Here is a 24874-nt window from a genome sequence, read left to right as displayed (position 1 = left end):
CAGGAGCCTCAGTAGTAGTCATGGATTCGGCTGAAGATTGACCCGTTTTCTCGGTTTCGGCTGAAACCGAGACACTCGCGGCTTGCTTAACCGTGGTTTCGGCCGAAACCGCGGACCGCGAGTGTCGGTCCTTTCTGCGTTTTTTAACAATTTGGGTAGTCGGAGGATCCGACGGCATAATGTACGCAAAATCTGAGCCGAAAAACTGTTCAGCAAACTCCGACCGACGCCTAAGCGTTCGGTTGAAGGAAGCACAGGCGAACAGGCTGCTACGCCGTGGTCTGGGCCTAAGTAAGGCAAACAGTAAGAGTGGAAATCTTTATGAGGTATTTGTTTCCCACAAGTTAAACAGTTATTGACTTTTTCTGACATCGGCTGAGGCAAGAAAGAGTCCCCAACGGGTACTTAGCTTTTAGAAGTCTTCGAAGTAGTATTCGGTAGTAGTAATCTCTGGATCTGACCGACCGGCACTTGTGAACAGCTTCTGCTTCGGGCGCCACGCGGCAAGAAAGACTGAGGAAAATGGCGTCGGCTGATGCCTTTATACCCGAAGACCAGCAGAGATGACGTCGGGTGAAGTGCGACATCAGCCGAAGCCGGACCCGGACTTTGGAATCCGGCCGACCGAAGGGCTGCCTGACGACAGGACAACTCATTTGTTATGACTGCAGATGCATCCATGAAGGACATCATCAAATTAACCCCGATGATTGTCTAAATAATAGTCCATTCATGTCAAGTCCTCACTCTGGTGATAGGGAATGAATGGACTAACTGGTCAGCTGTCAAAGTTATGATGCTGGTGTGAACAAAAGCTCATCAAAGTCTACCTCAATGATGACTCCTCCAGATGGCTCTCAACCTGTGGTGGATCTGTGGACTCCCCACCTCAACGGAACAAATGGTCATGATTCTGACAGATGGAGGTTTGATGGTTCACATGTGGAAGGGGAAAAAGAACCAGAAAAAAAGTAGACTTTGCATTATGAATATGATCAGATATTTCATAAAGAAGCAGAAGTGTCTCACAAAAAGCGCGTGCCTCAAAACCATAAGCCTAGGGTTAACCAGGATTTCCATGAGCATGATCATAATAAATGAGACAAAAAGACTGCTTCTAATATGAGAAGAGAGGCACCCCCGGGCGCTTACAGACAATAAAGGTAGTCTGCAACTGAAAACAAATATCCATAGAGGGAAGAGGTCAATGAGATATTGCCAGGTGACATTCAAACAAATTTAGTGAACAGTGCTAGCTATTATATTATGACCAAATTGTCAGTACAGTGTTCACACAGAATGAATGATGAAACACATGGGATTCCATTAATATACCTCGAATTAAATTACTCCCGGGCCCCAGAATGATGAATAATACATAAAAATAAAGAAGAAAAGACAAATGAACCAGGGAACATCTCTACAAGACCTTCAGTGACTGCTCACCATACATCAAAGTTCTCATGAGCTTGATTTTGATGGGATTTCCAAGAGAGATGTAAATTAATCAACCGCTTAATCTTAACTCTCCAGTGTGAAAAAGAAACTGAAAAAAAGAGAACTGCTGTAGTGATACTGCCAGCTTGAGTAAAGTTCAGTTGCTGGCTAGTAAGCACACTGCCTGGAAGCCAGCAAAGAAGAAATTCAGAGAGCCTGAAAGGACATTAACCAGAAAAGGTGAAGAGAAAAACCTGGATGGGAAGAATCCTGCAGCTGCTCAGCAAAAAGAGTTCAAGCTTCAGCTTTAGTGCAACAGATGGCTTCCATAAATCAGAACAACAAATAAATCAAATGTACTCAGAGGTGATTAAAATAAATAAAATGATGTAGTATATCGACTAAAATAACAAAAGGCTGGAAAAATGGAAAAAGCTTTAAACAGCCATTCAGATGAACTGATAAAACTATAAAAATCAGATTTTGAAATGAAGAAAAGACTGGATGTGTGTAAGACATCTCAAAAAGACCTATTTCAAAAAGTGGCAGAGTTAAAAGGCAGAAGGGAAAGGTATTAACAGTTGGAATCAGCAGTGTTTGGGGAAATGATTATTCACTGCACACCAGGCAGAAGAGAAGCAAAATTATCTCGGCAATCGGAATGCAAAGAGGCAAGTGTAAAATTAAAGTTCCTGTATCCAGCTGTCTTCAGAATAATTTTTCCTGGAGGATCAAACACATTTTTGGACACAAAACAAGCTAAGTAGGAAATAAAGTATATGCAACAAAAATGTGAGCCAACAAAAAAGAAGGGAACTCTGCATCTCATTTTTCTAACAATAAAGCTCATACAGAGAGACTTTGCTGGTGAAACCTTTTCCAGTGTGCTAAAAGAAAATACTTGACATACAGAAACAAGCACAGGACTGAACTAGAAGAAGCAGGAATACCTTGGACTTGAACCAAAGTCCGGCGTTTTGAGATGGAGATGAACAGGAAGACCAGCAACACTGAAAACAGTGAGTAAATGAGACTATAAAGCAACAATCACATTTGTAAAATGTGGCTTTGCAAGAAAAAGTGGCTGAAAAAGACTGGATTTTTGTTAACTTTGTTAAACTTGTGGGTGGATTGTAATGCATATACTCCACTTTGTATCATTAAAGTTTAGAAGGAACTGTAAGTAAAACATTTTTATTTGTATAAAACATTTCATGACAAACTGCAAGATGTACATAGTACAACAGTTTTGTGATGTGTGTAGTCAGGAGGATTTTAAATGTAGAGTTTTGTTTTCAGTGATTGTTTATTATGTTAAAGGCAATAAAGTAAACAAATACTTCTTTTAGTTGCAGGAAATATAGGGTTTACAGTATATCAACAGAAGACCAGACAAAAGCAAGGTTAATGGTAGCATGCTGTGTTCCTGGGTTGCTGGGGTAAGGATGGTGTGTGTAAAAGTGCATGGATTATATTCTATGTAGAATTATGACATTTTCTCTTATTTTAACAAGGGTAAACAGAGTAGACTTTAAATAAAAATAAGACAAAATTATGAAAGCCATGAAAACTTCTAAATTTCTTACATCTGCAATTATATTAGCTTGTTTTTATTTCCATTAGCAAATGTTCAGCTGCAGACCTCTTGACTCTCACAGAAGGCAGTTGTACATTCTGTTCTGAATAAAATCTACAAATATTAACTGCTGACTAATTTCACATGATGTGTTTGCAGGAGTAAGCAATTAATCTGGAGTGTTCTGAGATTTCTTTGCTGAGAAAAATGAAAATTTTAAAAGAACAATGGCAAGCAGTTCACTGAAAAATAAAGTTTGAAATTATGATAAGTGAATTAGAGATAGCAGCCTTAATATACTACTGCATTTAGTATAACAGTGTACAGTTTAGTTTTTATTTAAACATAGTCACTGCACTTTTGTTAAGGTTGAAAGTTAATGTTTTCTGAAAACATACAAATTGTTTTCACATATGGAAGGGGAATAGAGATAAGGAAAGAGCCAGTGTAAGTGTGAATGTAAGTGAGAACACAGGCTATACCATGGGTAAACAATTTTAGGTTAAGTAGTGCATGCAGGTACAGCTGTCGATCTGGGGCAACTGTTCCTATCTAGAGGGTTAAACTGCATTTTTTGAAGACGTACATAGTTTTCCTTGTTTGTTCTAAGTTAATAGGGGATAAGGTGTTTTGAAAATGTGCTGAAGATTTTTTTGTTTAAGGTTTTCATTAAAACAACTCATGAGCAAGTGTATGGCATGCAGGTGCAAGGAAATAGTAGTACCACTCAACTCAGCCCTTACCTGACCCATCATTTAATACAATGCCCTCTTTGGCATGTACCTAGCCAGGCAACTGCAACAGCTGGAACGCTCTCAAAGGTTCCATGCCAAGAGAATACAAGGCATGAATACTCTGTCCTACATAAATCGTCTTAAGGTCTTATCTCTATACTTAATTGCCTACAGGTTACTGACAGGCAATCTATGCCTACCACATAAGGTATCCTTGGAACGAGCTCTGATGGCTCTCTTGCACATCCACAAGACAAACACCAGAAACACTAGGTACAAGGACTTGAACTTTATCTGCAACATAAACAGAACCTGCTGGAGGGACCAATATGTCTCACAAAAGATCCCCGCTCTATGGAATAAGCTCCCCATCTACATGAGGCAGAGTTCATCCCTGACACTGTTCAAAAGAAACTTTGATCATTGGATGGGAAATCACAAATTCAAGCATGGCATCTCTGATGGACAAAAGTCAACAAGGAGTAAAATAATCCCCAACTAACATACTCCCCCACCACATAACCTTTAGTTATCTTTTACCAACATACCTCACCATATAGGTGTCCAAGGAACTCTGGGATAAAACTGGGTTCGGCTGCATAGCCAGGCTTAAGACCCTGGTGTTCACTAGCCTAGTATGAACCTATGAATCTATGAAAAAAAAGTTACAAAAATGTGACACAGGGTCAAATGGAGATAAGAAGAAACAAATGTATAAAAGATAAGCCTGCCAGTCATTAATGTGTGCATATTATACAAAAATTGGAACTACACGTTCAAAAAACTGTTCTGTATAATAGGTGGTAACAACAGCTTTTTATTACAAAGGCTACACTATCCAAACTATCTTTGAACATAAATGGCCTTAAACACACCGACAAAAATAAAGAGCAATGAATTATATTAAGAAATGAGGAGTGCAAATAGCAATGCTGCAGGAAAACATCTGAAAAGAAATAAGCATGTGAATTTGACAAAAGAATTTCAGGATGGATATTCAGTAGAATATCAGGAAAAAGGGCATAATTATACTAATTGCTACATGGCTACAACAGTGATAAAAGAGGGAAAAGACAATAATGGTAGATTTGTGGCATTAAAGCCTATTCACAAGGGATATGGATAACGTTGACATATTACTTGTACTCCACCAAAAACTGCTAGTATGGAGTTGGGAGATATAATCAACTTTTAGCAAGGAATGCAACTTGCGGATGGAGACTAGAACTTGATTTGCAATCATGAGGATGTATCAAGGGGACCTAAAAGGGAAAAAATAACAAAAGAGGAAAGATTTCTGAATAAATTTATGATAATATTTAGTATGGAAGATATGAAATTCAGTACTAGTAACTTGGACAGAATTTAAATTTTATTCCCCGCTAGACTAGACAGAAATTATATTTCCTAAGAAGATATGCATTTAATTGAAAGCTTCAGCGTGCATCCAATAAGTACTTCGACAGAATTTAAATTTTATTCCCCGCTAGACTAGACAGAAATTATATTTCCTAAGAAGATATGCATTTAATTGAAAGCTTCAACGTGCATCCAATAAGTACTTCAGATCATGCACCCATAAAAACTAAGACACACAAGTAAAAATGAGACACTGGTGTTTTCCCACCTTCTTGCTGAAAGGGAGGAATTTAAGAAATAGGTAGTGGAAATTATTCGAGAGTTATTAGGAAAGACAGTAAACATCTTCAGAAGTTATAGCTAGTGAATGGAATAAAATGGAAATGGAGTTTAGAAATAGCGTAAAAATAAACGAAAGCGCTTACAGATTACTGTGGTTTTATTTTTTTATTTGATGTCATAAAGTGTGTGGTTTGGTGCAAAACCGAAGGATTCATTTTTTCAGCTTGGTGGTTCCTGGTTCGTTTTGTTTCCATATTTCGTAAAAATAAGAGACAGAGACATGGTTAAGAAGTAATAAGAATTACTTAGAGGGGATGACAAAGGTTAAAGTATTGCCAAATAAGGGAAGTCTCACAGAACAAGAAGAAGAGCAAATGCAGAATGGTAAAGAAAAAATAAGGAAGTATTTGGACAACATGCATGAGTTTGGAAAGATTGCTTTTACACAACTGTTTTTGATAATAACTGCAGAGCACAAAAACTTTTGGCACAACTAGTTAGGCAACAGAACGTAGAAAGGGATGTTGACAGACTTAGGGAGCTTATAAGAAAAACAACCAGAGGTCCTGTAGACGTATTACTGACATTGGAAATTTTATGAAAATATGTATACAGCAGAGAAATGTGGAAATTAGGAAAGAGCACAATGAAAATATTTATGGAAGACTTAATTATGCCAAGGTTAGAGCTCAACAACTAATAGATGAAATAGGACAAGATTACGTAAAAATGGTGTTGCATAACCAATCTTCAGGAAAATCTCCAGGAGTAGATGGTATTATTTTGGAAGTTAGGGTGGAACAAAGTGATACAGCTCTGGAAGACTTTAACAGTAGTTTAAAAAGAGGGAAAGCACTAACATCTTTGAAGAAAGCTGTCGTGGGTGTATTACATAGAGATGGTAAAGACCCATCACACCCAAAGTCAAATAGACCCATTTCAATTTTAAACCATGATTATAAAATGTTCATGTCTATACCAGCTAAAAGAATGGCAAAGACATTGACAAAATTAATAGATCTGGATCAATGTGGATTTGTGGAGGGGAGGCAAACATTTGACAACATTCATAGAATAATGATGATCCAAAGGGAGGCAGAATATATGAAAATACATCTGTTGTTGGTGGGTCTTGATGCAGAGAAAGCATTCAACAGAATAATCTGGGATTTTATGAGTGGGGCAATGGAAGTACAAGTATTACCTTACACAATAATATGGTTAATTAGGAGGACATACAAAGGATCGGACACAAGAGTTAAAGTAGGAGGATTCCTCTCTAAGTTGAGTTTGAACAGAGAAACCAGGCAGGAGCATACACTTTCTCATTTCTTATTTGCTTTATATTTAGAGCCACTGGCAAACAAAATTAGAAACTCAGAAATGCAAAGATATAATTGGTATGGTAATCTAGAAAAGTTGGCTTTATTTGTAGATGATATCATCTTGTACATGATAAATCCTTAATAGGACATTTCAGCGCTCTGGAACATTTGGAGACCGTTGCAAATCTTTTCAGGATATAAAATTAATAAATATAAAACAAAGGCTACAGCTGTAAAATTATGTGCCCACATATGAATTGGTCCAGCAATGCCCATACTTATGGGTACATACCAAACTGAAGCATTTAAGAGTATGAATTAAAAAGGCTTTGTTATGACAGCTAAAGATATGTCGGAAGAGAGTAAATAAAAAAATAATACAAAAACTGAGAAAGTGGCAGCTCCTGTTTATGGATATGAATAAGAAGACACAAACAGTTAAATCATTTTCAGTCCCTTTAGTTTTATATACGTCAGGGATATTTATATTAACCAGAGGAGAAGTTTTGGACAATAACTAATAAAGAGTTGAAGGAATGTATCTAGAAGGGTAAGAGGACAAAAGTTAGGTGGGATAAGTTGATTCCTCCAATAGAACAAGGTGGTTAAGGATTACTGTTTGAATGGATTTTTATAGCTACACAGTTAAGGCTGATATATAACACAAGCAGAAGGTTTGAATTCAAAATGGAAAGGGATGATGAAGAAGGTGGGAAGTTCAAGAAATAAAGACAGCATAGGATTTTGGATGTAGATCCTTACATAATATAAACAACCATACAAAATATTATATTCATAAAGTAGCAGAAAGTATTCTAACAACTAAGCCAACATGAGAATGTAGAAAGGAAATTTTACAAATAGGGATGACTGCAAGAAAAGGTACAGAGAACAGGCAAGAGGGGGCTAGAATTTACTGGAGGAAACTGGCACAGGAACCAATGTACTGTGAGCAAATAACCAGAGAAGGAAAGGAATAGAATGGGATTAGGCCAAGAAGACATTTGAACTGCAAGGTAGAAACTGCCTTCCCTACCATGAATTGATAGAGTGAAGGGAAGAGAAACGGATAGAGGAATTTTGAGTAAAAGACATGCTATAGTGAAGCTTTTAGTCAAATCTAGAACAGATGTTGTTTAAAAAGTGATAATTAGTAGGGCATATAAAATATTGCACAAAAACTATAAGAATCAAACACAGGAGGTGATAAAAATTGGGACAAGAGACTGGAAAAAGCAATTTAAAAGAGAACATGTGGGAACATATGTATGGCTTCCAAGTATACAACAAAGTACAGAAGTTATAGGATTTTTGCTTGAAGGTGTTTGCATAGGTATTTTTAATTCTCCAGCAGACTTCTGCCTTGGTGCCAAATAAGTTGTCTTTGTGCAAGAGTGCATCCAACAACTTAGACTTAACATGGTCTGGCAAGGGCTGCTCCTTTAGCCATGCATGCCTTCAAAGGAGAGAAACTGTGAGTGCTGCCCTGCAAGAAGCTTCTAGGGCATCAAAACCACAGTGTAAGGTGTGCTTAGTTACTTGACTTGCACAATGCATTAACTCTTGTAATTCATTAGATTCTGCACAAGCAGGGAAGGAAGACACTTTTTGTTTAAGGAGTTCCATGGTATGTGCTGAAATTTTAGCATATGGAACTGTCAATTTAGTGCTCTGATAGCAAGAGTAGCACAGGTACATACTTTTTTACCCCATCTGTCTAGTGCTTGGGAATCCCTGTCTGAGGGGGTGGGATTCTTAGCAGAGGTTGCTTTAATTCCTTTAGGCCCTTGAGAAATTACCTCAGGGTCAGCAGTAGGATTTTTGAAAATAAATTTGTGTGAGTTAGGGACTCTGTAATACCTGTCAGCTTTTCTGCGTGCAGGAGAGAGGGTGTCAAGAGTCAAACTGGATTCCAGGAAAATATCATCCACAACAGCCAGGACGGGGGAATGGCCAGGAGTCTGTCCTGTGGAAGATCTAAGAATTCCCTGAGTCTCTTTTTAGACTGAGGGTAGTCCTGACATTCCCATTGGAAATGCTCCCTTAAGGTATGAAGGGATTCCCCAAATGAAAAGTCCTCGGGGGAGAGGCTGAAGGAATGGTATCATCTGCATCAGAATCCTCATAAGCAGAGAGGGGTTGCATGTCTTCATATTCAGATGCATCAGAGTCCTCAGACTCCTGTTCAGACAAAACTACTGGGGACAGATCTATTTTCTTTTGGAAGGGGTAGCTTGACTTCCCCTAATCAGCATGATAAGGTCTACCGCCATTTTAAGCATTTGAGACTGAGGCAAGGAAGCAGGTGCCTGAGATTGGGTCGTCTGTTTCTTGAGTATGGTTCATACCCTGGGCCTTAGAAACTCTGTAGTTTTCGAAAGAAGTTGTTGGCTTGTGTCGAGAATCAGTAGTGCGAAGTACTTCCTCGGAAGCTGGTGCCTGCTCAGCGGCTCCGGACCCATCCAAGGGAGAGACAACAGCAGGATCCTTAGTCGAAGCAGAGTTTTGCGGCATACCGGACTCCGAAAGGGTCTCGGTTGCGGCCTGCGAGTCCACAAAATTGGGCATCAGTGGCTGCGAAAGCGCCTCACTGAGGAGCAGAGAACTGATGACTAGCTTAACGAAAACATCGTCAGTAAGTTTGGACCTGTGCAGTCTGTCTCTGCCTTTAGCTTTACGTTTTTTCAGAAGATCTGCTGTTGGATGGCTTATCAAAGCCATATCGGAATTCGAGGACTGTAAGTGAAAATATCTAGCTACAATAAGGGCCTGATGATGTATAGTTCTGGCGTTGAACAAAGCACAAAATCGACAGCGGGTGGCATCGTGGTCTGGGCCTAAGCAAGTGACGCAGTAAGAATGAAAGTCTCGGTGTGGTATTTGCTTTCCACACGTGAGACAATTGCTAACTTTTTCTGACATCGGTTAGTGCAAGAATAAAGGACCCCCAATGGGGTACTTAGCTTTAGAAGACTTCAGCTTCAATTCGGAAGACGAAACTCAGGTAGCGGCCGACTGGCACTCGTGTGAACTGCTTTTGCTTCGGGTTCTGTGGCAAGAAAGACTGATGTAATGGCGTCGGCTGCCTTACTTTGCACTTCTGACGACCTGACGTCAGTCCTGAAGCGACAGCAACCGACGCAGAAATACTAAGCCTCAGGTATTCGGGCTGGCCGAGGGCTACCCTGGCAGGGATAAACCAAATGTGATTACTGCAACAATGAAACACGAGAAACATCGGAATGGAGAGCCTGTTCCAGGATTTTTTTTTTTTTTTGAGCTGGGATATGAATTGCCTAGACATAGTAAGGCTTTATTAAGTTTAATTCCATTGGGCTGCCAAAAAAAACGATTAGTAGAAAATGGAAATCAAAGTATAAACCAAATGTATTTGAAGTAATGAATATTATAAAAGAGAGAAAAAAACAGGAAGACAGATTTTTAGAAAAGGGAAGGATTCACTTATATAGAAATATATGAAAATTGTGGGAAAAATACATGCAGAATAATGTCTAGGAGGAGTGAGTTTTAAGGTACGACAGGAATTCAGCAATTTAAGGAATGTTGGACTGATGACAGTTTAGGAAAAAAAAGATATGCAACGGAAATTGTATGTACATGGGAAAATGTTAATATAGTTTGTTTTCTTTCCTAATGATGTATGTTTGTCTATATCTTAAGTGATAATTTAATAAAGATATTTTAAAAAAAATAGTTCCCAGGAGCTCAATACAGGAACATTCTGGAGTCTTGCCTTAGCATTAATACCAGATAACATTGTTAGAATCACAATTCTGCATACGTTTCTCACATACCGAGTCTAGTCATGCTTGATTAAATTTAATTTACTTTGTGTTTCCTTTTTTCAATTGTAGGTATAGTTTGAGGGGTTTGGGATAATTTGTGGAAGTATGACGTTTGCCCTTTCTGTCTGGTTGTGCAAGAGTGGAATCAGTCCACTTAAATAAGGGTCTGTGGGTGATGGGTAGTGGGGAGGATTTTTGCTTTTGTGTAGTAACTCTTAATTTAGACTGATTTACATATTTAAACATAAGCATTGTACAACAAACAAATGTAATGAAGGACAAAGAAAAAATGTGAATGCATAAAAATATTACTGTGTAGAGGTACAATACGATTAAAAGTTAAACAAAACAACAACTAGGAAAGAGCAAATATCCCAATCTTCACTGTACTGTGATCTTAAAAACGGACCCTCGACATTTTGGCACTTTCGCTGTTGTGCTGTTTGACACTTTTATTTTTCGATAACATGATACAGAACCACCCTTGCGAGCCATTTTAAGCCAATTTTTTTTTTTTTTTTGTTGTGCTTGAATTAACCTATCCCATTTGGTTAGAGACTGGCCTTACCCATCCCATGGTCAATACATATATACTACCCCTAATGAGAAGAACTGGGACCATACCACAGGTAATTTGAGGGGACTCATGTATAGGATAAAGCATTTAGGAGCTGCCTCTAGCCATAAGTAGTACAGGGCCAGTCCTGGGGCAAGTTTTCTGTTTCCTATCCATACATCCAAGTTGCACATGAGTATGGACAGGGATGAACTTTATTTTATCTGAATGGACAACCTGTTCCAGATCAGCAGTATCCTCTGAGAGATATACTTAGGTTCATAGCTTCATACTAGGCTATCTGCCCTAGGGCATTTATAAGCCTAGCCAGAGTGTGTTTGGCTTTCGCCACCCATTTTAAATTAATTTTGCTATGCCCTTTTTCGAGGTTAGTATACTGTGCCTCTGTCTAACAGTGACACAGAAGTGATACCCGGGGTAAACATACGATCTCCCATCCACTCATCAAGACTCCTCTTGAAGAGAGTCAATGAGGGACTCTGCCTAACCTGGACTGGGATTTTATTCCAGAGTGAAGGGAGCCTCTGGGTTATGAATCTGTCCCTCCAGCATGTCCTATTTATTTCAGTGCTGAGGTTCAAGTCTCTCGAGTGTGGCGCTCGAGGGGATTTGGTTTTTCTGGTGTGCAGCATGTCCATTAATTCCGGGTTGGACATGGTTTTATACGTCAGGCACAGATCGCCTCTGAGCAGGCAGTATGCCACTGAGTAGAGCTGGAGTTTCTTTAACCGGGCAGCATATGGCATCTGTTTGAGCCCTTTGATCCTCTTGGTGAGGTACTTTTGGGGTCTTTCCAGTTGATGCAGGTGTCTGGTAAGGTACATCCCAAAAGGGGCATTGTACTCAATTATGGGCCTGATGAGGGATGAGTAGAGGCACGATGACCTCCCCTGATCTAGATGTGAATCCCTTCATGATTAGGTGGGCTATATAAAATGTTTTTCTAACCACTTTGGCCACGTGGTTGTCAAATGACAGATTGCTATCAACTTGGGTCCCCAGGTCCCTAATTACTTCTTCTGTACTTAATGGATTACCACCTATGTGGTAATTTGTCGGCACTTTGTTTTTGCCAAAGGGGACGACTATACACTTTTTGGCGTTTAGCTTGAGGCCATGGCTCTGGCACCAGTTGTATGTTTCTATGAGGCCCTTTTGGAGGATGCTTGTGTCGGCTGGAGAGTCGATTATGGCGCCCAGTTTGCAGTCATCTGCGAACTTGGTCAGCCACAGTCCTTCCATGTTGGCCTGTACCTCCGAGAAATATATACCGAACAAGAGAGGTCCCAGGATTGAGCCTTGTGGGATGCCACTTGTAACTGGTTTGGAGTCTGACATGGCTCCAGCAATTCTAACCATGTGGGTTCTGTCCTTGAGCCAGTTTGCAACCCATCTAGTGACATAGGGGTTTATATTTAAGCTGGTGAGCTTATCTATAATGCCCGAGTGGGGTATTGTATCGAAGGCTTTTGCGAGGTCCAGGTAGGCTGTGTGGACCACCTTCCCCTCGTCAATGGCCTTGGTGACTGTTTCAAAGAAATCAACCAGGTTTAAGAGGCAGGATCTGCCCTTAACAAAGCCGAACTGGGTAGGATCCAGTGTCTGTAGGTCCCCAATATCTTTATTTATGAGGTCCATGATGATCATTTCCATAGCTTTGCAGACCAAGCTAGTCAGGCTTATTGGGCGATAGTTTCCAGGATCCGTTGAGGCACCACCTTTGTGGAGAGGGACCACTGTTGCTGTACGCCACTCTTTGGGTACATATCCTGTAGTAAGGCTGAGATTGAACAGTAGTTTTATGTTTGGGTTTAGCTCTTCTTGGAGTTCATGTAGGACGCAGCCTGGGACACCGTCTGGTCCCATTGATGCTGTGTTTTTTGCTTTGGAGAGGGCAGCTCTTACCTGAGCATCTGAGATGTCAGGGGGGCAGCACTCTGCTGGGATAGATATTTGCCCTTTTGGTGGGGAGGGGGGGGGAGAGAAGTTTGCGCTGAACCTGTCAGCTAGGATGTTGGCAATGTCTGTGGGTTCGGTGTATTTTCTGTCATTTTGGACTAATTCTGAGCATATCTGGGAATTCCCACCCAGGTTCCTAACATAACTAAAGAAAGCATTGTGATTATCCTTAGTGTCCTGTGCAATTTTTCTCTTGAAGCTGGCCTTAGACTATTTTATGAGTGCCCATAGTTTTTTGCTAATACTGATCAGAGATGCCTTCCCTTTTTGGGATTTTGCTCTATCATGTAGTAGCTTCCTCCTCCTATTGTACAGTTTGTTTATGGCTGGGGTCCACCAGACAGGACATCTGCCTTTGGAGGATTGGGTCTTGGTTTTATTTGGGATTGCATGATCCATGCATTCCTGAAGGTGTTCATAGAATGCATTTATAAAGGATTCTGCGGTCTGGGCCGTATTTTCCACAGGCCCGAGGGCTTTGAAGGATTCCACCTCGGTTTTGAGGAGTGTGAAATTTGCTTTAGAGAAGTTTTTCACTGTGGTTTTCAGGGCAGGGGGTGGAGTCGGGATGTGAATATCCAGTGAGATTAATTTATGGTCTGATCTTACCAGTGAGGGATACACTTCTGGTCTGGAGCATAGAGTCCCCATGTTGGTGATGATCAGGTCCAGGAGTGGTAACAAGTTGTTCCATACCATTTGAGTTTATAAATTCTAGGAACCTTTGGGCTAGGGTGTTGGAGCTAGAGTAATGCTCCCAGTCTATGTTTGGGTAGTTGAAGTCGCCCAATACAATGGTGTTTGGAGAGACCTTCATATTTTCCAGTGTTCACAGGAAGGCCGAGTGGGGTTCCTGGGTTTGGGAGGGTGGTCTGTAGCAGGCTATAAACTGGAAGGCAGTTTTACCCACTGTTAGTTGCACATGGATAGTCTCTGATGCTTCGTGCTGTGCCACCAACCTGGAGGTGTGGGTATCTTTGACGAATATTGATACTCCCCCTCCTTTAGTGGTTCGTTCCAAGTTTTGGGGCCGAAAAGCATGGTATAAGGTATAACCTGGTAGTGCTGGGGTGCTCTCAGGAGCCTTGAACCAGGTTTCTGTTACTGCACAGATATCGACGTTCTCCATGCTAAGGAGAGTTTTGAGTGCATGCATCTTGAGGTTTAGACTTCTGGCGTTGAGTAGCATTACTCTTAGTATCTTATCCCTTGTGATACCTATGGAGGTGGGTTTGTCTTTTGAGCCTTGCCTAAAAAAGGCACTATGGGGGTAGCAAGAGCCTTTGCCAATATCCGAAAGCCCAGGGGTGACAGGTGCAAGCCGTCCCTAGCGAAGCATCGTGGCTTGTCGAGCATGTCATCCCAAGCTGACAGGCATTGGATCCCCTTTGAATGACACCAATACTTAAGCCAATTGTTGATATTGATCATCTTGTCTTCATATTGTGGCATCATTCTTGGTGAAGGTAAGATGCTACTCAAGGTCAGGGTCATACCGGCCTGGGCTACATGCTCAGAGAGCTCGTCTATGTCTCTTTTCATGTAGTCCAGGGAAGTACGTCTCAGTTCATTCACACCAGCATGGACAATGACTGAGTCATATTTGTACTTGCCTTGGAGTGACCTGAGTGCTTGTGTTATGTGGCGGATCCTAGCGCCCGACAGGCAGCTCACCGTGACCTTCTCCTTGTTCAGCCTGGTGAGCGGGATGTCAGTGTGCCTGACGATAGAGTCACCTATTACAAGTGTATCAGGTGTGTTGTTTAGCCTTAAGGGCTGTGACTGTTCGGCACACTGGCTTTGTGAGCTATGTGTTGCACGTGTTTTGTTTTGGGGTAGCGGTTGCTTGGGTGTCTGATTTGGAGGTCTCTGCTGCTTAGGCAGATTTTATTTAGAGCCTCCGAGTATGTTTTTGTGTGTTTATGTGTTTGATTTGCTGTCGTGGTAGGTCTATGTGAGACTGGAATTGTAGTGAGTGTGGTTTCCTTCTCCTCCTGACTGGTTTCGCCAGTACTGAGTTGAGAGAGCTTAGCCTCCAGTATGGCTATATGGTTGCATCTCTCATGTGCTGGAATTTGTTGGGAGGAGGAGAGGGTTGTCTGTGTACATGAGGCAGTTCTAACATTGCCTCAAGATTCCCAGATTCACCAGCTGGACTGGAGAGGAGATTGACAACTGACCTTTGGACTTGCTAGAATAGTATTGGGAATTCCTTTATAATTGAAAAAAAGGGCCAATGGGGAACAAGGTACTCAAGGGGAGTTTGTGAGGGTGTAGTGCTTTTAATATTTTAGTGATGACTTATATAACTGCTTTAATGAGCAAGTGCCAGGTAACTTAAATGCAATGTGTTACAGGTAACTTAAATGCAAAAATGACAAAAAGTAACTTTCTTTCAAGTGAAACAAGGAAATAAGTACAGTAAGCAATGCAGATATCACTAGGGATCCACAGAAGCGCTGAAAAGCCATGTTTTAGGTGGAATTAGCGTTTCAGGGAAATAACAAGAAAACAAACAACAAGCATACAAACAAAGCTAGATTCAGCAAGCCTGAATCTAGTCTTGGATCTAGTCTATGCTACAGAAAACAAGGTGTACCAATTTCAGTAAGAAGCAGTTCAAATATGCAGGCACTATAAGCCTTTAACCAGAAATTCCCAGCTCAGAAGGGCAGAGTCCAGCCTCTCCTCCCACAAGAGTGCAGACCACGAACCCTTTTAATGTAAAATAACTGGCCTGAAGCCCAAGTGCTTAAACCAGAATTAATACACTTTTAGAATAACAGATACTGAGCCCTCAATCAGCAGTTCCCAACTTAGAAGGATGTAAGCTACCTGTCCTGCCACCACAGGACAGATAGCTTACCTTGTCCCACTTGTCCCTCCAAACCATTCTGTTGATGTTGCAAAACATGGTTAGATCCCTAGACTGAGTATTTCTGATGCCATTTGACTTGCTGATATGCAGTAAATCCATTAGTACTGGATCAGATGATGCCTTATAGGTCAGACACAGGTCACAACTTAGCAGTCCGTAGGATACAGAGCACAATGACACAGCTTTGAGTCAGTCCATGCACAACATATTGTTTAAGCTTTTATCTTTTTAGTAAGGTATCTCTGTAGATGCTTCAGTTGTTGCACGTGTCTGGACAGATACATGCCAAAGGGGGCATTATATTCAATGACATCCCTAGCTCTAGACACAATCCCTTTGTTTATAAGCTGCACAAAACAGAAGGACTTTGTTACAACAATGGACACATTGGTCAAAGTTAGGTAACTTTCTGCACAAATTCCCAACTCCTGAACAACTCTGCCAACTCTTAGGGATGCAATGTTAATGTGGTAGTTTCCCTGGGGTAGATAAAGATGACTTTCCAAAGGATATAATAATGAATTTTTTTTCATTTAGTTAAATCCATGATTTTGGCACCACTTATTTAATTGGGACAGCCCTCCTGTAGGATAGTCAAGCCATTTAAACTTAATTAAACACATTTAATATTCTGTGCAATCAGCTCTGAAAGGAGGAACCATAACAATGGTAAAGCAGCAGAGTTCTTTCTTGGCATACTGAACATCTTAGAATAATATTTAAGAACTACTCCTGTGATCACAAGTGCATAAGTGAGAAAATTATGTAAAATTATGACTGCTCATTTTGCAAAAAAATGATTTAAACACAACTAAGCTACTTGCTACTTCTTCAAGGCCAATATACTGGCAAGTTCTCTGTATTCTTATTCATCCCCACTATTTGTCAAACAGTATCCCATCTGTGATGTGATCAGTCCACACACTTCTGTTAGGATTAAAGGTAGTCACTGAAGGCTTTCATCCAGGTAGCAATCATAGTTTATATTTACCATTTTTGGCCTTAATCCCTCTCCCTAAAAGCTGATATGCAGACTCACATACGTCCTATAAATGACTTGTGTGTTTTCACAAATCCCCCCCCCCCCGAAGGAATCATGCAGACTTGGATAGGGAGAATCAGGGTCGGCTTTAGGTCAAGTGGTACCCTAGGCAAAAGGGCACCACAGTGCACCCCCCCACACCACCTTGTGCCCCCATCCTGGTCTATTTACACCAACCAGTTTAATGGAAAAGTGCCCCTGCTACAGCGGCGCCCTAGGCAGCCACCTAGTTGGCCTATGCCTAAGTTCGACTATGGGCAGAATCAACTTCACATTGCAGTTTGAATACTGCATGCAATAGTCATTTTTTCAACTGCAGCTTCCAACACTGTGGACTGGATCACAACCTTCATCCTGGACAGGATAGGATACATGGTTTCAGTCATACACTCTAGCTAGCTGCTCATCTGGTTCCTTATTACGCGATCGAAGACACTGTTCTTCGAATGCGTAACAGTCGAAATGAAAACATAACCGCGAACGGCCAAGTACACAATTTTTTTCCTAGGGAAAAAATTCAGTTGGCCGTTCTCGCAGTTTGCCTTGTCCCCAACGTTGAGCGATCTCGGCGTTGGTATATTTAGTTAGGGGGTGTGTTTCGATGGTTTATGGCCTTGCGAATTTTTTCTGTAGGAAAATATTTGCGGACGTGGCCATTTGCGGTTATGTGTTTTCTATGGTTTAGGTTAGACTATTACGCTTTCGAAGAACAGTGTCTTCGATAGTGTAATAAAGAACCGCTCCTCCAGCTACAGGCCACAAAATGAACCCTGATCTAGTCAGGGCTTTGTCCCTCTATGCCATGAAGGCACATGGCAATTTCTGAAGTGCTTAAATTACAAAACACAAAGTTTGGATTCACAGAGTTAATGCAGAATCCCCCCCCCAACACACAACTATTCCAGGAGCAAAAAGGCTAAAATACTTAATTATATACTCCCAGACATCTTCATAATTTCAAAAAAAGTAAGAAAGTAGTAACTTAATAGTGGTTTAAAACAAACATACATGCGAACATCCTAAAATTAAGAGGGGCAGAATGACCAAGTCTATTTAAATGATGCATCTAACAGCAGATGCTCCACATCTTACCATTTCTCTTTCTCTACAACATGCATCTTAATCTATTTTAAAACTATGACAAATAAATTATATTGCATTATCCTAGACTAATGATGAATTATGATACAGAATACTGAAGGTTAGACTGCAAACTAGTTGTGCAGGGGAAAAAGTTAACTCATTACATCCGAGTGATGCCTCCAGGTACATCTGCAGTTACCTCCTACTAATGCCTCTAGGCATCAAATATTGCTTGCTCATATTTGCATCAATAATTCCAAAACCATGCTATGTACAAGGTTTTAAAAGATTTCATCTTACAGCTTACACAATGGCAAATTTAACTGTATTAATATTTGATCTCTGTCTAGTGCAGGTAAAGAGACTAACTGCTTTAATGATTTTAATTTACATAGATATAATTTTCACATTTTTCTAAATACTTCAACAAACTAATAACACAGACAGAACTCCTTAGCCTCATATGAAAGCTGTCAGCTAGGTGAATAAAATGCTGCTGATAGTATGTGTCTAACTTGCGTGGTTGCTGAACTACTGTATGTTTACAAAATATTGCAACCGTAACAGTTACTGTGTTTACTGTGACTTATAAAATTCAAGACCTAGAGCCTCCCACTATAAAAATAGTTTGTGCCGAAGTTTGCCATTTACACTTCTTTCATAACCCTTATGGTTCCAGAGATATGAACATTTGTTTGAAATGTGAGAGCATAATTTGATTCTGTTAAAGGCTTAGGTTCTGCCCATTGGAAATTACAGTGCAAACTTCCTGAGCTCCACTGAAGTGAATGAGCTTTTAACAGATTAACATGCATACTCCCTCATTGATCTTACTTTGAGGCAACATTACTGCCTGGCTTCAATTAATAAATAAACCAGATAAGAAAAACTGTCACTGCTTAATATGTCAAAAAAGCATACATGGACCTGTAAGTATACCTTCTTCCTCATCATAGTCTTCTGCTTCCAATGGATCATATTCATCCTGGTTACTGTCGTCTTCTTTTTCTTCATCATCTTTAAGCTCAATTTTCTTGCTTTCTTTCTCGTGTTCTTCTTTCTGTATTAATATATTAAAATATCCAATTCTTTCAAGTATTTATAAAATGGTATGTGAATGCTTCGTGAATGCTTCACATCTTCTTGCACATCTTTACTTTTACTCATAACAATGCTTCTCTACATACCACACAGTTCAACCTGTGCTAAGACTATGCAATCTACCATTTCTTTGTATTTATTTTTTATGGTTCATGTTTAATAGCACAGCACTTCAAAACCTTACAACTCACCAGTTTATTCAGCAGTGATGTTCATTCTATTGTATGAACACATCTGCTGATAAAGTCAGTGTTCTCTAAAAACAAGTGAGAGATCTATATGGTACTGTGTATGCTATAATGAGGACAAAGACAAAAGTAATGGACTTTTCAGACAGTCTTTGAGGTGATACAAGTGGAATTTTCTTTTCTGCTTTGCACTGTGTAGATCTCAGCACATAGTTTTTCAGATATAATACTCCTGTTCTCCAGTACGTGTATTAAAAGTGCCTGTCACAAACATTTTTCGTCTTATTTTCTAAATATACACACAAATGAAGTCCAAAGGTGCATCTAGTTAAAACAGTGAGTCAACAGACCAATTTTAGAAGTTGCTGTTGAAAATGCAGCAGATATAGCAAGACCTCAACATACAGGTTATCTGTAATAGTGCACTCTGTACATGTTAGCACACTTTAGTACATCCTCAGTGTGCACCCTCACACAGCTCTCCATGTTGAGCTTCAATGTCTGCACTTGTTTATACCCAGGTGCATATACAGTATCTGCTGATGCAAGATATTCCTTTGCTGCACGTAAGGAGCCCTGCTACCTCAAACACACTAGCCTTAGTTCCTACTCAAACATGAATTACAACTGCAAGAAGATAACCACTGGCTCACTGATAAGACCCACTTTGTGAAAATAGGTGAGGTCACTTCAACCAAGAGGCAGTCGTTAGCGGAGTCCCCCAGGGCTCTGTACTGGGCCTGCTCTTTTTTTGGCATCTATTTCTCTGAAGTGGAAGCAAATGTTGAAGGCTTACAGCTGACTAGGTTTGCAGATGACTGCAAGCTGGAAGTTTTCATTGAGTCTTCTGCAGACACTAGCATTCTTTAAGAAGGCCTATCTCTGACTAGCAAATGGTGCCAAAACCATGGTCTCAAACTTAATGCTAAGAAATGCATAATTGCATCCTTTGGGAAGTCAACATCTTGGCTAATTACTATGTTGATAATACGCCCCTAAGAGTTGACCCAGTGGTTAGGAATCTGGGTACACATGTAGGTAGTAGCCTTACCTTCGACCAACATGTGGCCACAGTGGTGAGGAAATCTTTTCACGTCGTGCAACTTGTAAGTAAAGGCATGGCATCTAGGTGCTAAGAGGTCATTATCCCACTGCACTATGCCCTTATCATGCCAATCATACACTACAGTGCTCCTTTCATATGTACCTGACCTTACAAAAAGGATACAAGACGTAACAAACTTGCCTTACACACAGCACTTTAAAGCCCTTTCCCTCTACTCAGTCTGTTATAGACTACAGAGGGGGTAATCTATGCCTGGCATATACGTTATCTGCAACCCCACACTTATAAATCTCCTTCATATTCTAAAGTCAAACAGTACTAGAATACAAGGTCTAGGGACCTGAATTGTGTCTGTGACTTAAAACAGAACATGCTGGAGAAACAGATGTGTGTTCCACAGACTGCCCCTCCCATGAAACAGGCTTCATACCCATGTGAAGCTGAGTTAATCTACTATCCAATTTAAGTGCAACTTAGACCAGTGGATAGGCACCCATGTCCCATATGGAGAAAGGTATCTTAAAAATGGATGGTGCAGTGATGCAGCTGTTGTGTTGTCACCTCACAGCATGAGGTTCTCCAGTTCGATTCTCGGCTGGGGTGCCTTCTGTGTGGAGTCTGCACGTCTTCCCTGCATTCGTGTGGGGTTTTCTCCGGGTACTCTGGTTTCCTCCCACGTTAAAAAGATATGCATCTGGAGTGTTTCTTCCCGGGCCTCCGCTAAAAATTGGCTTTGTTCCAAGTTGGACTTTCCTGGTAAACAAATGCTAAATAAAATAATAAATAAATTAAAAAAAATGCCTGGCCCTTAACATCCTACTTTGATACAGGATGTCATCACTCTTTTGAAAATACCTGGCTCCGGGTCATTAGCCTAGTAACAATCTATGAATCTATAAGAGTTATTAACTAATGAAGTTATAACACTGCATATTAGAAGTTTTATTTATTGAAAATCCCACTGCCATGATGTTGTAGCTAGGCTATCAGTAAGAGAGGGAAAAGGCCTGCCAAGCATTAATAAGTACATGTAAGCTAACAGTTGGAAATACACACACAAAACGGTCATGCCTAATAGGTGGAGTAACAGCTTTCTAACATAATGGCTACTTTGCCCATATTCTCATGGAATGTGAATAGCCTCACAGACACACAAAAATTAAGAGTATTGAATTATATTAATAAATGTAGGGTGCAAATATCAATGTTGCAGAAGAAACATTTGGACAGAAATGAGCATTTGAATTTCACAAAGAATGTACACTCAGTAGAACATCAGGAAAATCTGAAAAGGGGAGTAATAATACCAATTGCTAGAGGGGCTCCAATAGTGATAGAAGATGGGGGGGAGCAATAATGACAGATTTGTAGCAGTAAGGGGTTATTGGCAGGGAAGAAGAATTACACCAGGAATATTTATATTCCACCTAAATAAAGAGGTTGTGTTCTTACCATAACGTTCCATCTGTGTTGTCAATCCTCATCAATTCTTGACTGTTGGGTAGTCAGTTCCGATCCTTGGAACCAGTTCGGTCATTATACAGCTTGTGCCAGCCAAAAATCTCTTAAGCTAATACTCTAACCACAATGCCCCTCTCTAAACTACCTCAGATCGAGTTTGCAGACTTATTAAACAGCCAGAAGAATCATAACCAAATATGAAGAAGCTATGTCTAAGGTGAACCCTAACAAGGCACTCAGGACAAATGTTCAGTCCTCCAGGAATTCATAGGATGGGGAAGGAGGGTGGGATGCCAAGAATATATGAAGATCGACAACACAGATGGAATGGTATGGTAAGAACATAACTTCTTGTGGAGCTTTTCTCCCCGGCTCTTCACTGAAAATGGGGTTCTGACCCAGTGGACTTTCCCGATCAACAAATGTCAATAAATAAATAAATTATTTATCTGATGTTGTCAATCTTCATCTATTCTTGACTCTTGGGACAGAGTCCCCAGCTACTTTAGATCCTGGGTGGCCCTATGGAAGGATATTCCTGAGAACCATAGAACCAGATCCAACTTGTAATGAGTGATAAAGGTATGTGGAGTAGCCCATATTGCTGTGTATTTCTTTCACAGAAGCCTTGGAATGGAAAACAGCTGTAGTGGCCATTCTGGTGGAATGTGGTCTCACAGGCGCAGACTCTTTTTATTATATATGTAAGTAATGCAATCTTTTAGCCATTTTGACAAGGTAACTTTGAAAACAGATTTCCCTAAAGTTGGGCCGGAAAAGGATACCAACAAATGCTCTGATTTTCTAATTTTTTTGATTCTGCTGAGACAGAAAAGTACAGTTGTGTACCTACTATAAATGTAGATGTTCGAGTGTATTCATTGTTGCAGTCATTACACTTGGGTTATCCTGCTGGCAGGCGACCTGCAGTCGGCCCGAGTTCCAAAGTCTTGGTCCGGCGTCGGTTGCTGTCGCCTCTTCCCTGACGTCAGTGCGCCAGGGGTATAAAAGTTGCAACCGATGCCATTTTCTTCAGTTTTTCTTGCCCCAGATGTCAGGTGCCCCCAGATAGGAAGGCTGAAAAGATAAAAATATGCCAAACAACCATGCATATATTACTATACACATTTCCTTCATCTACAAGCAAATACACCACATAGGTTGTATAGAGTTGAGAAGTACAGAAATAGTCCCAGCAAAGAGGGGGATGGTGGGTGGGTAACCTGGACTGCAACAGTGAATACATTCGAACATCTACATTTATGGTAGGTACACAACTGTACTATGTTCATCGTGTTTCACTGTTGCAGTCATTACACTTGGGTAGAATCCCAAAGCTGAGGTTGAGTGGCTGGGTCTAGATTGGATTTGGTGAGGCTAACAAGCCCTTCAGAATTGCAGTGGCAAAGCCTGCTCTGGATTTGGAGTAGAGGTAGGTGGTAGTGCTTGGTAAAAGTGTGCACTGAGCTCCAGGTTGCAGCTTCTAATATGTCTTTGGTTGGTACTCCTCTGAGGAAAGCTACTGAAGTGGCTACTACTCTGGTAGAATGAGGCCTAATGCCCTTAGGCACAGATTTGCCATGTTGTGTATAACAGAAGCAGATGCAGTGTCTTATCCATTTGGAGATTGTCTGTTTTGTAATAGGCTTTCCTTGTGATCATGCAGCATATGCTACAAACAGTTGCTCAGTTTTTCTGAAAGCTTTTGTTTTGTCCAAGTAAAATTATAGCTGACTGTGTATATCCAAAGCGTGCAGAAGTCTTTCCCCTTTATTCAGGGGATTTGGGTAGAAAGTAGGCAAATGAATGGTTTGGTTTAAGGCCACATTGGAGACCACTTTTGGCATGAATGTTGGGTTTGTTCTAAGAGAAACCCTGTCTTGACGAAAAATGAGGAAAGGTTCCACAGCCATCAATGCCTGTAACTCTGAGACTCTTCTTGTTGAAGTTATTGCTAGGAGCAGAGCAGTTCTCCATGACAAGAATTTAAGGTCAGCTGTGCTGGCTGGTTCAAATGGATGCACTGTTAGTTTTTCTAAAACAAAATTGAGGCCCCAAGTAGGTACTGGTGCTCTCCTAAGGGGTCTTATATTCTTTGCCCCTCTGAGTTACTGTCGTAGTAGAGGATGTGAAAAAGTAGGAGGAAACGCATTGTAATGAGCTGAAATGGCAGAGGCATGGATTTTAATAGATGAAAAAGATAGGCCTTTGTCCAACATCTCAGTCAAGTATTGCAAAATCTGAGGTATATTAGGGACCAGTGGGTCGAGCCCTTGTGCCTGGTTCCAAGCACATAATCTCTTCCATTTTTCTGCATAAGATTTCCTAGTGTTGGGCCTCCTGGCTTACAAAATTACACCCATAACAGCTTTAGAGAGAGATGCAGTCTGAGTGGCTACATTATCTGCCATGCTGCCAGGTTTAAGGTTCTGAGTTGACTGTGCAGAATCTGATTGTTTTGCTGTGTCAGAAGATGAGGGATTTGAGGTAGAGGCCAATGTGGGCCTTGGGACAAAGTGTTTAGGATTGGGTACCAGTGCTGGCGTGGCCAGTCTGGTGCAATCTGGATCATTTTTGGCCTCTCTTGTCTGACTTTTAGAAGCACCTTGGTGAGAAGAGGCATCGGAGGGAAGCCATAGACTGTCCGGTTTTTCCAGCTGAATGGCAGAGCATCCACTTTCCATGCTTGAGAGTGATAAGTCCTTGTGCAAAATTTCTGTATTTGGCAATTGTGAGGGGAGGCAAAAAGATCTATGTCTGGGCGTCCCCATTCCCTTGTTATCATGTTGAACACTTGTGGATTTAGCTTCCATTCGTGAGGATCCATGAGTTTTCTGCTTAGTTCGTCTGCCAGTGTATTTTTTGTTCCTGGCAGGATTTGTGCTCGCAGATGTACCTGGTAGGTCAGTGCTGTGTTCCACAAAGTGATGGCTTGTCTGCATAGGGGGTAGGAATGTGTGCCCCCTTGCTTGTTTATGTACCACATAATTGTGGTATTGT

At 40.7% G+C, this 24874-nt stretch overlaps 1 protein-coding gene across 1 annotated transcript in view; it reads right to left on the bottom strand.

Moving 5' to 3' along the window:
- Positions 1 to 24874, bottom strand: part of CCAR1 (cell division cycle and apoptosis regulator 1) — a 2906903-nt gene that overhangs the window by 566602 nt on the left and 2315427 nt on the right. Inside the window, exon 21 of the mRNA XM_044056158.1 lies at positions 18998 to 19103. Within this exon, the coding sequence (XP_043912093.1) occupies positions 18998 to 19103 (106 nt within the window). The remainder of the gene's footprint in view (positions 1 to 18997; positions 19104 to 24874) is intronic.

The sequence above is a fragment of the Protopterus annectens genome, chromosome 14.part0 (genome assembly GCF_019279795.1).
Source record: "Protopterus annectens isolate FY-2018-M chromosome 14.part0, PAN1.0, whole genome shotgun sequence".
NCBI classification, from domain to species: domain Eukaryota; kingdom Metazoa; phylum Chordata; order Ceratodontiformes; family Protopteridae; genus Protopterus; species Protopterus annectens.
This window is presented reverse-complemented; position numbering and strand designations above follow the sequence as displayed.